At 40.7% G+C, this 13,145-nt stretch overlaps 1 protein-coding gene across 1 annotated transcript; it reads right to left on the reverse strand.

The window, feature by feature from the left end:
- Nucleotides 1-553: 553 nt before the first annotated feature.
- BCL10 (BCL10 immune signaling adaptor) lies at nt 554-12,866 on the reverse strand. Its single transcript, XM_015070392.3, has 3 exons — nt 12,518-12,866; nt 5,122-5,410; nt 554-2,670 (listed from the first exon to the last, which is right to left on the reverse strand). The coding sequence occupies exons 1-3, from the start codon at nt 12,572-12,574 to the stop codon at nt 2,315-2,317; spliced, it is 702 nt and encodes a 233-aa protein (XP_014925878.1). The 5' UTR covers nt 12,575-12,866; the 3' UTR covers nt 554-2,314.
- Nucleotides 12,867-13,145: the final 279 nt, after the last annotated feature.

Below are 13,145 nucleotides of genomic sequence, written 5' to 3' on the forward strand. Positions count from 1 at the left end.
CATCAGTAGTTGCCAGGGTTGGAAGGGGGGGCGAAGAGGAAGAGATGAGTAAGTGGAACACAGGAAATTTTTAGGACAGTGAAACCATCTAGTCTGATATTATCCTGGTGGATACATGACTTTATGCGTTTGTCAAAGCCTATAGAACTGTACAGCACAGGGTGAATCCTAACGTGAGCTATTAATAATGTCTTAAAACTAGTTCATCAGTTCTAATGAATATACCACAGTAATGCAAGATGTGAAAATGGAAAACAGAGGAAGATGGGGTATATGGGAATTATGTGCTTTCTGCTCAATTTTTCTATAAATCTAAAACCACTCTAAAAAATAAAGGCTACTAATTAAAAAAAAATTAAAAAGTGAGCTCAGAATTGTTGTCTTTGTATGAAGTGATAATATGGTATCTGTAAGAAGTAACTTTGTCATTGCTGCATTCATCAACCTGTCCAATCTGTCATTCTAATTTATACATTTATGGCAATAGGTGGTTTTCAGTGTCTGAAGGAAAGAAAATTGACATCACAGGATTCAGAAAGCCCAAAAGGCTAGGTTTGTTAAAACATTAATTTTATTATCTGAATAGTTAACAGTCTGAAAGAAAACTCAGTGTTATCAACCATAAATGTAGGCGATACAGCGTATCCAAATTTTTTCGATCTGAGTAAATTCTATTTAAATTTTAAAAAGTAACCACATATCAAATTTTTATTGTCATCAACGAATGAAAAGCCTGCTTCTGCTTTTTAAAGAGATTTCTTCAAATGTAATGTTACTATTTTCTTATGCCTTGCTGAAGGTGAGATGTTTCCCTATAATCCTTAGAAAATGTTACACTACAAAAATCATCCAGGCTTGAAAAAAATTTTAAAGCCAATATGCCAATCTTCTTCATGACTGATAAATTCATTGGTCTATCCAGAAATGCAACTTGATCTCACAACCTGAAGTAATGTGTGTATAAAAATTGGCATATATAAAAAAGTATTTTAGGTATTTATTTCCTAATGAAATACTTGAAACTTCCAAAACATCCGCACTACAATTTAAAACCTTTTATTGTTACTAGCATATTCCATCTCTGCTTTTTGAAAGTAATGGAAATATATGAGACATATAATCAGGAAAATAGAATTATAATTTAAATAAAAATAGTGACAGCATAAAATTTATAAAGGTGTAAAATTAGTCAAACTTTGTTATGTAACAAAAAGACAGATAAGGCTAATGGCCACTTGTTCCAAACAATATTAAAGACAGAACTGTCACACACACACACACACACACACACACACACACACACACACTTTGTCCTAGTTATTTCAACTTGTACAGTGGTCTTCATTAAAAGCGAATGAAAAGCACAGAAAAACGTTTTAAATCTCATCAAATTATATGCAATAGCAGGCTTTTGTCAAGATTTTTATGTAGGAATTAAAATGGTAAGCAAAGACTGTGAAAATCCTAAGAAGGTACTATTAGTAAGGTGAGTAAGAAATGTATTTTGGCAAATTGAGATCTTTGGTGGTTCCAACCTCAACATTTCTCTCTGATGTCACCCCACATTAGAAGGGGACTCTGTGGGGTGCCTGGGTGGCTCAGTCAGTTGAGCATCTGACTTCGGCTCAGGTTGTGATCTCACGGGTTTGTGAGTTCGAGCCCAATGTCGAGCTCTGTGCTGACAGCTCGGAGCCTGGAGCCTGCTTCTGATTCTGTTGTCTCCCTCTCTCTCTCTGCCCCTCTCCTGCTGGTGCTCTCTCTCCCTCTCAAAAATAAAATAAAATAATTAAAAAAAAAAAGAAGGGGACTCTGTAAGTGTCCCTAAGACCAACTGAGTGGGAAACAGATTCTTTTCAGTACACTGGCAGTTTTCCTGTCAGTGATTGGCTTTATTCCATCCAGAAATAGCTTAATCTGAAAATTTACTGCTGAAGAATTGGAAAGGACTATTAGACCTCGAAAATTTCTAGCACAACTGCACTGAGACATTATTCCCAGCCTGAGACTCTACTCTCAAATAGAGCAATGTTCTCTGTTAGTCTTAAAACATAAAAAATGTGAACACACTCAAGATACCTCAAAAATGGAAAGAACAGAAAACACTGAAAATTACATGATCAACATGATTTTCTTTAGCTATCTAAAAGTATGCTTCTTTTATTCTAAAAGACTCTATTTACAAAGTATGCTTCCATTGCATTTTAAAAGACGCATATCAAATGTTAAGTCATTATAGCAATTCTATAAAAAGATTCATATCCTTTCAAATATTTTTTGTCATTATTAAAAAAAAATTAGAAGGCTGTAATCTCAGTCACTGACGCGAAAGAGCACGTGATCGTAAGGGAAGAAACATCTCACTAGAGTTTCCACAAGTTCCTCCTCCTTCTAACTGCAGCTCCGGCGGCAAAGGCGGGGCCCCAGGGTCCCCAGGTCTGGGAAGCGTAGTTGAAGAGAAGGTGGGATTGTCAGTTCTGCCCACTTCTAGAACAGGCAAATTCAAGGAAGACTCCATAGAAAAAAAGGGGGCTGTGCTGGATTCTCCTTCTGGATGGTATATGACAGTGGATGCTCTCAGTTTTTCAGAGAAATTACTCTCATCTGAATTTGTTCTACAGAAGTTGTTTGTGGCGCCATCTGGAAAAGGCTCACAGCTGCTACATTTCAGTCCTACAATAAAATTATTCAGATGTAAATGAAAAAGTCACTAAAACAAAACAAAACAAACATACAAAAAAAACTCCAGCCCATACTCATCTTGTAAGTTTTGAAAGATTACAAGCTGGTTACCACACAACCAAAAATTTAAATAGCAGTTTATAAATTCTGTCATAATCCGTTTCATGTTTCATTTGCTTTTCCCAACAACCATGAAGTACACCATTATTTTTTATTTCCTAGATAAGGAAGTCATCGCAAAGAAGCTAAATGACATGCTGTAAATCACATTTAATTTGTGTACTCATATACTTAACTACTGAATGACCTGGAAAAAATTATGTGGCCCCTAAAATTTTTCATAAAGTAAGAAATAGCTTTCACAACTAATATTCTTTAGCATTCTGGCACAAACGCAGTAAGAAACAAACTGTAAACAGGGCATATGCTAAAATTCTATGAGTTAATACCAATTATAGATTCCTGAGTCATAGGGTGTTAGAAGTAGAAGGAATTTTAGAGGTCCCCTGGGATAGCTTCTCACTATCAGAGATGAGAAAATAGAGGCCTCAAAGAGTTAAGTCATGCCCAGCATTCTAGAACTACTTCATGGGAAAGTGAGAACTAGAACCCAGGTCTCTTCACATTAAATAATGTTCTGGTTCCCAACCTTAGAGTTTAAATGATAGTGGCTCTTCTGATCAAAGAATTTTACCATATCCAATGGGTATAGGTATCAATTAGCCTCAGGGTGAAAGAATGAACACAAACAAATTTTATCTGTTCGGCTTAGCAAATATTTAACCTGTCTATAGGCACAGAACATCCTGAGTTGACAAATTTTATGGAAAATCTGCAAAGTCTATAAAGTACATTTATATGTCATTTTTCCCCCACTAGCTTTTCAGCTTCACAATACATTCAGCATTTCTGTTCCATGCTATATAAACAATTTTCTTTTCTTTCTTTCTCTTTTTTAATGTTTATTTATTTTTGAGAGAGAGAGAGAGAGAGAGAGAGAGAGAGAGAGAGAGAGAGGCAGAGAGAGGCAGAGAGAGAGAGGGACAGAGGATCCAAAGCAGGCTCTGTGCCGACAGCAGTGAGTCCAATGCAGGACTCGAACTCACAGACTATGAGATCATGACCTGAGCCGAAGTCAGACACTCAACTGCCTGAGCCACCCAGGCGCCCCTAAATGATCTTCTTAAATGTGCTCAGGAGGAAGACTTCCAGTGCGCCCCAGTATGGACTTAACAGACTGTGAGTTTCTTAAGAGCAGAGTCCTAAATTACTCATTTCTGTATCCCCAGTGCCTAGAACAGCTGGAGTAGAGCTATATCACATGCACATTTATCTCAAGTGCTCTGCAGAAAGGCAGACAGAGAGAGAGAGAGAGAGAGAGAGAGAGAGAGAGAGAGAGAGACGGGGTTTGTGGGGAGAGGAGGATTTAAACAGTGCAGGCAATTCTATGAAGTATTCCAATTGGTCAGGGTGTACTCCGGGGTGAGGGTGAGATGTGGGCGGTGAAATTTGCTGAGCCGTTAATCAACCTCCATTCCCACACCCTTCCCGTCTTGCCAGACTGTGACTCTAGTATTTAAAATTACGGATAACTTCTATAACATGATTCTTATAAACATGCCGCCCACTTCATTCTGTGATTAGCAGGTGGAAGAAGAACTATCAGAGTTGGACTTACTATAAAAATACTTCGTCTATATATTGTTCTTCGTGTGTGATGTGCATTTTCAGCAGTTATTTTTGAATAGATTGAACTGACATTCTGCTGACTTCAGAAACCAGCTCCTGCGTATACCGGGATTTCATTACAGTTAGAACTCAGATTTCATTACACTCAGAACACTGAGTGATAGTCGTCCACTTTTCCAGTGAAATGGCATGATAAAAGGTAAAAACAATGTAAATCAAATGTAATTCTGAAGCTGAAACTTTTTGAATAAAAACAAAATGATCATTTCTGGGTTTTCAGTTTTGTATTTTTCAAGAAAAAAAATTTTTTTTAAATTTTAAGTAGGCTCCACACCCAATGTGGGGCTTGAACTCACATCTCTGAAATTAAGAGTCACGTGCTCTACTGACTGAGCCAGCCTGGAACCTCTGTATTTTACTTTTAAAAGCACTGTCAGGGGCACCTAGGTAGCTCAGTTGGTTAAGCATCCGACTTCAGCTCAGGTCATGGTCTTACAGTTTATGAGTTCGAGCCCCGCACCGGGTGAGCTCAAGCCCTGCTCCGGGCCCTATGCTCTCTTCCTCTTTCTAACTGCACCTCATGGGATTCTCGCTTTCTCCCTCTCTCTCTGCCCCTCGCTCACTCACATTCTCTCTCTTTCAAAAGTAAATAAACAGCAAAAATAAATAAAAATTTAAAATTCAATAAACATTACAAATAAATGAAAGCATTGTCACATTTAAATGAATTCTTGGCCACTTAAAATAGTTTACCTTTCAGATGTTCTAGTTTTATATTTCTAAGTTTCAGCACTTCATCTGTAATCTTCTGAATCAGGAAGTTCTGTGTTTTTTCTCGCCGAATAGATTCAACCAGCGTATCTAGTCCTTTGGGGTTTTCTTGTAAGTAGTCTAGTAATTTTCCAGCCCTTTTTCTACTTGATGTTCGGCAAGAAATTTCTTCAGTGTCTTCTCTACTGAGTATTTTTTTTGCACGTAGATGATCAAAATGTCTCTCAGCTATGATTTTCTCACACAGGTATACACGTAAATTTTCTAAAGCCTAAAAGATACAAACCATGCTTCAGTGTTTTTGTTTTTTTTTAAACACCAGAGGAAATCACATAGGTGACTGATTATTAGGTGACTATTATTAGAATCTTAACTGGTGGGAGAAAACGTACTGAAGTCAAGAAACTCAGGCCTACTAAGATCTATGTTATTAAGACAAATGGCCAAGCGGACAGAAGTAGGTCCTAGACTAAACATTGCTCAGTTTCTATGCTGCTTTAATCTCATCTTCACACCTACACACCGAGACCAGGCTATTATGAGGAGGGGGTGAATCTAGAGGGCCTGGGTCGTGGAAATAGGGAGGTCTGCTGCGTGCCTCCAACTTCAGGGGTACAGATGAGAGCAGAGGCTTCCATACATTTTAGTTACCATTTAACAAGGAATCCGAGATTAGTCAGGACCAAAGAGGAGAGCTTAGTGAGGTCTCATAATTTATAACTTTCTCATGTTTGTTAATTTTCCATTTTCCTAGAGTAAAACAAAATAACAGTAACAATAATAATAACAATAATAATAACAACAGAAACCCTGCACTAAAAGGACTCATAATGTATCTATCTTTGGAGTCAGTTGGAAAGACTAACTCAGTGAGTCAGTTGGGAGAAGGAAAGCAGAAGGGGTGGGGGTGGGGAGGTAAACGCTAAAGAAATAGTGAATGTTGGAAGGAATTAAAGAAATGAAAAGGAAATCACAGAAAACAGACCTAGATCTGAGAAGTGCCTCAGGAAATTTAATTAGCAGAAAACTGATGTGGGTCCCAATAAATAGCATTAATAATTTGATTCTGCTGACTATACTCTAGCTCCTTCATTTACTAGATATGTGATCTTGGGTAAGTTAACTCCTCAGTGCCTCAGTTTCCTCATCAGAATATTATGAGAAATAAATACATGTAAAATACTTAGAAATGTGCCTGGTAAATAGTAAGTGGTCAATAAATGTTAGCGATGAAGACAGTGATGACTAAATGGACTCACAGGTATCATGATGAGCTAGAGGGAATGGAAGATCTTAGAAATACCCTACCTAGTACATGGTGGCAGGAAAGCAAGCTAGGTGAAGGGTTCCTATAGTTCTCAGGCCACTGAATTCCCACATTCATTTATGTATTCACACAACAAACATTTCGGAGATCTAAATACCTACTATGCTATGTGCTGAGCATACAAAGATGAACAAGGCTTGGATCCTGCATGCAAAGGGCACATGGTCTAGTTGGGAGAATACATAACAAACTCAAGCCAGTAATTATAAAACAATGTGAAAAGACCCAGAATTAAAAAAAAAAAAAACAACAACAACAAAAAACAAAAAAAAAAAACAAAAAAAACACAAGTACTGGGAAAGCACAGAGTAAGCAACTAACTGTACCTCTAGACCTGGGAAGTTTACAGAGGCTATACTTGTAGCATGAAGGTGCACAGAGGGAAACACTAACAAGACTAGGGTAGTTGGGATGAGGGGTGCATGTGAGGGTGGTGAGAAATGAAGCTGGAAAGGAAAACAGGTCAGATTAGGGAAGAACTGTTATAACATGTTGAGGAAAATACATCTCCCTGTAGCCAAAAGAGTCATCAAAGGTTTATAAATCAGAAGCAATAAAAAAACTTCTGCAGAGGACTGGGGGTTGGGGGGAGCAAAAATTGGGAGACCCATAAGAAGATTGCTGCCATATTTTACATAAGCTATGTTGAGTGTATGAATTTAAGCTGTGGGGATGGAGACAATAGATTTAAAAGCTGAACTCCTCGAGGGGCACGTGGGTGGCTCAGTTGGTTAAGTGACCGACTCTTGATTTCGGCTCAGGTCTGAGCTCATGGTCCACGAGATAAAGCTGCACTATCACAGTTGTGCTGTCAGAGTGGAGCCTGCTTGGGATTCTCTTCCTCTCTCTCTGCCCCTCCCCACTGGTGTCTGCACTGTCTCTCAAACAAACTTAAAAAAAATAAATTAAAGGGGCCCCTGGGTGGCTCAGTCGGTTGAGTGTCCGACTTCAGCTCAGGTCATGATCTCGCAGTTTGTGAGTTCGAGCCCCGCGTCGGGCTCTGTGAGGACAGCTCAGAGCCTGGAGCCTGCTTCGGATTCCGTGTCTCCCTCTCTCTCTGCCCCTCCCCTGCTCATGCTCTGCCTCTCTCTGTCTCAAAAATAAATAAAAACATTTAAAAAAATTAAAAAAAAAAAGCTGAACTTGAAAAACTCCATCTGCTGTCATTTTTACCACTTAGATGCTGATCATTCCCAAATTTGTATATGCAATCAAGACTTTCCAAAGGTACTTGGACATTCCAAAAGTACTTCATTTAAAAAAAAAAAAAATTTTTTTTTAATGTTTATTTATTTTTGAGACAGAGGGAGACAGAGCGCGAGTGGGGGACAGGCAGAGAGAGAGGGAGACACAGAATCTGAAACAGGCTCCAGGCTCTGAGCTGTCAGCACAGAGCCGGACGCGGGGCTCGAACCCACCACCCGTGAGATCATGACCTGAGCTGAAGTCGGACGCTTAACTGACTGAGCCACCCAGGCGCCCCTCCAAAGGTACTTCAAATTCAACATGTCCCAAACCAAATTTATTACCTCTGCCTGTCCCTTTCCTCTGATATTCTTTTTTTGTTTTTTAAGTAGGCTCCACTCCCAGTGTGGACTGTAAAGCGGGGCTTGAACTCACAACCCCGAGATCAAGACCTGAGCTGAGATCAAGAGTCTGATGTTTAATCAAGTGAACCAGCCAGGTGCCCCTCCTCTGATATTCTTAACTAATTTGGGAGTACCACCACCCATCCAATCATACAATAAACCTACAACTCATCCTTGACTTCCTGTCTTTCACTCACTTGCCATATCTGATCACCCATCCACCAAGTCCTGCCAATTTACTCCTTATTTTTATTGAATCTGCCCCTTCACTTCATCTCTATTATAATCATTGCCTTAGTTCAGGTCTTTATCATATGCTGCATGGACTATTAAGAATAGACACCTAGCTGTACTTCCTAGTTCTTTCCTCCCGCTCAAATGTCTCCTTCACACATCTATTAGATCTTCCAGTTTTTCAAGAAAAAAAGTACCATATGAATTTTACTAATATTGAAATACTGTCAGTGAATTTTGTAAAAATTTAAAATAGTGTGTTCCACCAACTTAAAAGATGAAGTTCCTCAACTACGGCAGAACAGTGGAGAGGTCGAGTTTGGCTCTGGATCAGGCCAACTTCAGTTCGGATCTTAAATCTGCCATATACTCCTGTAAGAGCTGGGGTAAGTTATTTAACCCCTCTAAGCTTTGGGTTCCTTACTGAAAAAATAGTGATAAACACTTCCCTTGCAGGACCTTCAGAAGGACTAAGTGAATATGAAGGCTCGACACAGTTCCCAATACACAGTAAGTACTCAATAAATAATAGCTGTTTGATAATGGCAGACAGGGCAATTCATAGTATGGATCCTGCCTACCTCTCCAGCTTAATCTATCACCACCTCCGTGTGTCCTGGTACATCATATTCTACCTAAAATTGCTGTTTATCACTCTACAGTTCATTGTGTTTTTACCTTCGTCTTGTTTTCTCCTCTCATACCCAAAGTCCGCATTTATCCTTTAAGATTGAGCACAGTGGGCATCTCCTTCGGGAAGCTTTGCTTAAACTCCCTAGACGGAGTTAGGCACCCCTCTCCTCTGTCCCTGTAGCATCCTGTGCATATATTTCACTTTTCTATATAGCAGGACTCCACAATTCATTTCCAGTCTGTCTCACTACTCTTCTCAGCTACAGTAACCTCCTGTCAAATCTGATACTTGCCAGTCTTCATCTTACTTCTCAATAGGGTGGACACAGTTGACCACTCCCTCCTTAAAATACTCTTTTGTTTTAGAGGAATACCACACTCTCCTGGCTTCATTCTCATCTCTGTGGCTGTAACCTTTCACTTTGTAAAACTCCCCTATGATCTCCCTTTTCCCTTCCAGCTCTCAACTTCCTAGGTGAACTCATTCAATCCCACATTTATAGTTCTAGCTCAGATCTCCTTTCTGATCTTCAGACTTGTAGGTCTAATAGCTGATTTGACATTTTCACTTACCAATCTAATTCCACTCTCTTTCTCAACTAAATCTATCACCAAGTGATATCATTTCTACTTTAAAAATCCATCTGGAATTCCCTTGTTCCATCCATTTCCCCTGCTTTGACCCTGATCCAAATCACCCATTAGCTCTCAACTATATAAATTCTAAGAATCTCCGCACTGGTTTTCCTCTTCTCACTTCTGCTCTCCTCAGTTCATACAATACGCAAGGAGACTAAAAATCTAATTCTTCAATAGGTCCCTACTATACTTGGGGAAAAAATCCTAACACTTTATTACCGTCTCTAAGACCCTTTATGATCTAGCTCTAGCCCACCTTTCTAACTTCACCTCAGGGCACCTGCTGCCTTCTGCCTTCTTCCAATTTCCCCAAGTCATCAAGGTCTTGCTTGCTTTAGGTCTTTTGCAAATTCTATTCTGCCTAGAATAGAATTATTCCCCCAGTTCTGTCATATTCTTCAGCAGCCAATTTAAATCTAATCTTCCCTGACCATCCTATTGCAAGTAGATTCCCCCCTGCTATTGTCTCAACACCTGTCTCCTTCATAGTACTTAGCTTAATCTGTAATCATATATTTATTAATTTTCAACCCTAACAACCTGTATGTTTAAAGCAGGCAAAAACCAGATATGTTTTGTTCAACTCTGTATATCTTGCACTTATCAGAATGTCAAGTAGTGTTATAGATGAATGTAAAATACATTGCACTTATCCTGTAATTGGAGATTATCGTTTTATGTCTGTCTCCCTCCTTCCAAGAAATCAAGCTTTTCAAACTGGGACTGTGTCTTAGTTTTTAATTTTTGAATTGTTAGAATCACCCATGCTTCACAGCAGCATGTAATCCATATTTATGAAACAGAACTAAATTCAACCAAAAAGATGAGGTAAAGAAATAGATGGGGGCAGGAGGTGGGGACGGAAGGAGCACAGTGAAAAAGTGGGATTTTCCAGGAGGATGGGTGGTGGTACACTATCCATCAAGACAGAGAATACAGCAGGGACAGCAAGCAGCTTTGGGGAAGGGATAATAAAAAGTTCAGTTTTTGAGTGTGCAGAAAAAAGAAGTGGATTTCCAGCAGATATTTGGAAATAAGCACCTAGAGCTGACAGATAAGGAAGTCCAAATATGTGTATGATAATTTTATTTTTTTTAATTTTTAAATGTTTATTATTGAGACAGAGAGAGAGAGAGAGAGAGAGCGAGCAGGGAAGGGCCAGAGACAGAGAGGGAGACACAGAATCTGAAGCAGGCTCCAGGCTCTGAGCTGTCAGCATGGATCCCGACGTGGGGCTGGAACTCACAAACTATGAGATCATGACCTGAACCAAAGTCAGATGTTTAACCAACTGAGCCATCCAGGCACCCCTGTGTATGATAATTTTAAAACCTTCTGAAGTCATCAACCGTTTTGAAAATAGCATGAAAAAAATTTCTAAGAAAAAAATATGCACATACTTTTTTTTTAATAGACTTCCTGAAACCCATTCATGATTCCTCAAGGTTATGAATTTCTGATATAGCTATAAATTGAAATCATGGAGATGGATAGTATCAATGAACTGATAGGAAAAAAATGAATTAAGACCTGGGAGACACTCCTCATATCTGTGATTGTGTACAGGTTTTATATTTATGCCCACTCCTAACCTCTCACAACCCTTTTTTTTAATCAGCTGTAAATTGGGGACGATAATTATTTCCCTCAGAGGCTGCTGTAAAGATTAAATGGAAACATTGCAAAGTGTGTGACAAAAAAACCTGGAACACTGAAGGCTTAGTTCTTGACATTCCTGTTTTTACTGGCACAAATTTTATATAAAACAACATTCAGGTATTGTACAGTAGTTATCAGTGTCCCAGTCTTATCTCAAATAGAATGTAAAGCAGAGGCCTGACTGTCCTTTTTTTTTCTTTCCAGGCCCAAGAACAGTACTTTATCCATACAGTAAGTGCTCCATAAATATCTGAATGAGGAACCTAAGGCACAAATCCCAGTCATAGCCAGTTTCCTTTTACTGATGAGTCATACCAATTGTAATTGCGAGTTCAGTGTAATAAACCTTTCAAGGGGAAGAATTTAAGGTAGATTAACGTTTAAAAAGCTGCTGTTTTGTCCAGTTCACAAAGATGATTCTGTATACATACTGCAGTGTTAAACCAGAACTCATTTTCTGTTGAGTTTCTGTTTTGGCAGCTTTTTTTTTTTTGAGTTTCTGTTTTTAATTTGAAATTATGTAAAGTATTTTAGTGGTACTCCTATAGGTCTCACATGGCAAAACAATTAAAAGCAAAAGAGAACAAGAAATACCTTAACAAAGTCATTCTTTGCAAATAAGTATTAAGATGTGTGCAGTTCTGCAACATCCAAGCAAAAGAGACTAATTTAGGTACTGAGTATTTTCAGCATTTACCTGTATATTAATTTTCGACTACACCGCCCCCCCCCAATTTAAATATGTGGGCGTTTGCCTACTAGGGGAATTCCAGGTTGTGCTTTCAGCTGTTGAGCTTCCCCCAACCCCCTTTATAAAAGAGTTTCACATATTTGCTTTGGGATCCTTTAACTGACTTTGCTCCAGGTTGAGCCAACGGCCTAAGGAGTCTGACTCAAGGATGAACCTGGGCAGTCGATTCCCAACAACGCAGCTCCAAAGCACAGCGGGGGTAAAAAAAAAAACAAAACACCAGAGGAAGAGTGAAGAGTGGGCAAACAGCTGACTGCGAAGAAACGCTCCACTGGACAAGGTTTCAGAAACCCAAGCCCTGCTTTTAGCGATTTAAAACGTAGATTAACAGGTCACGGGGGATCACTTCCACCAAGGCCCTCGGATGTAGGGCTCCCAGCAGTCCTGCGGTGTCTGGACCTTCCGCTTCTCTGACCCGCAGGCTCTTTTCCGACTCGGACTCCCACTCCGGGTTTCCGCTTTCCTTGCCCGCCGGGCCGCAGCCTGCCCCTGCCCCCCCTCGACCCCCGGCCCTCGGCGGCATCTGGACCAGGCTATGCTACTTACGTCCTTCTTCACTTCTGTCAAGTCCTCCTCGGTGAGGGACGGCGCGGTGGGCTCCATGGCGGAGACGAGAGTTAATGCTTCTTCCGGGTCCGGGAGCTGCCGCAGCACCGCCAGGCCTGGCTGGGGGCTTCGGCCTCCGGGCGAAGGGGGAGGAGGGAGGCAGCCCCGGGCTAGAGGAAGAGGGCTGCCCCTTCGAAAACAGAGGGGCTCAGAGCTGAAACCCGTAGAGCTTCCGGCTCCGCCTCTAGGGCCCAGGGTGCTGTAGACTTTTACGTTTCAAAGCGCGCTTAGCGCCGGGTTCCTTCCTCTCCAGGAGACTCGCGCGCAGGTCCCTCCCCTCCGCGAGGCTGGGCCAGCCTTAGAGCCCGCCCCATCTCTGCGTCAGCCAATCGGTGCCCCTGGATCCTTTCAGGCGTGGCTCCGCCCACAGCCCCCGCACTCTATTTGCAAGGAGAGGCCGGTTGGCCTCCCGGTAAGGACTCGTTTCCGTGGGTGGGGCCCGTTGCTCCTCCTGCCGCCCGCCCCCGCCTCGGCAGGCTGCTCACTGGTGGAGGCGGGCTCGACCTGTTTGTACCTCTGGGTTCCTCCCTTTTTCCCATACCCTGCCCTACAATATCCGGTTGCTGTG

This window comes from Acinonyx jubatus, chromosome C1 (assembly GCF_027475565.1).
Source record: "Acinonyx jubatus isolate Ajub_Pintada_27869175 chromosome C1, VMU_Ajub_asm_v1.0, whole genome shotgun sequence".
Lineage (NCBI taxonomy): Eukaryota > Metazoa > Chordata > Mammalia > Carnivora > Felidae > Acinonyx > Acinonyx jubatus.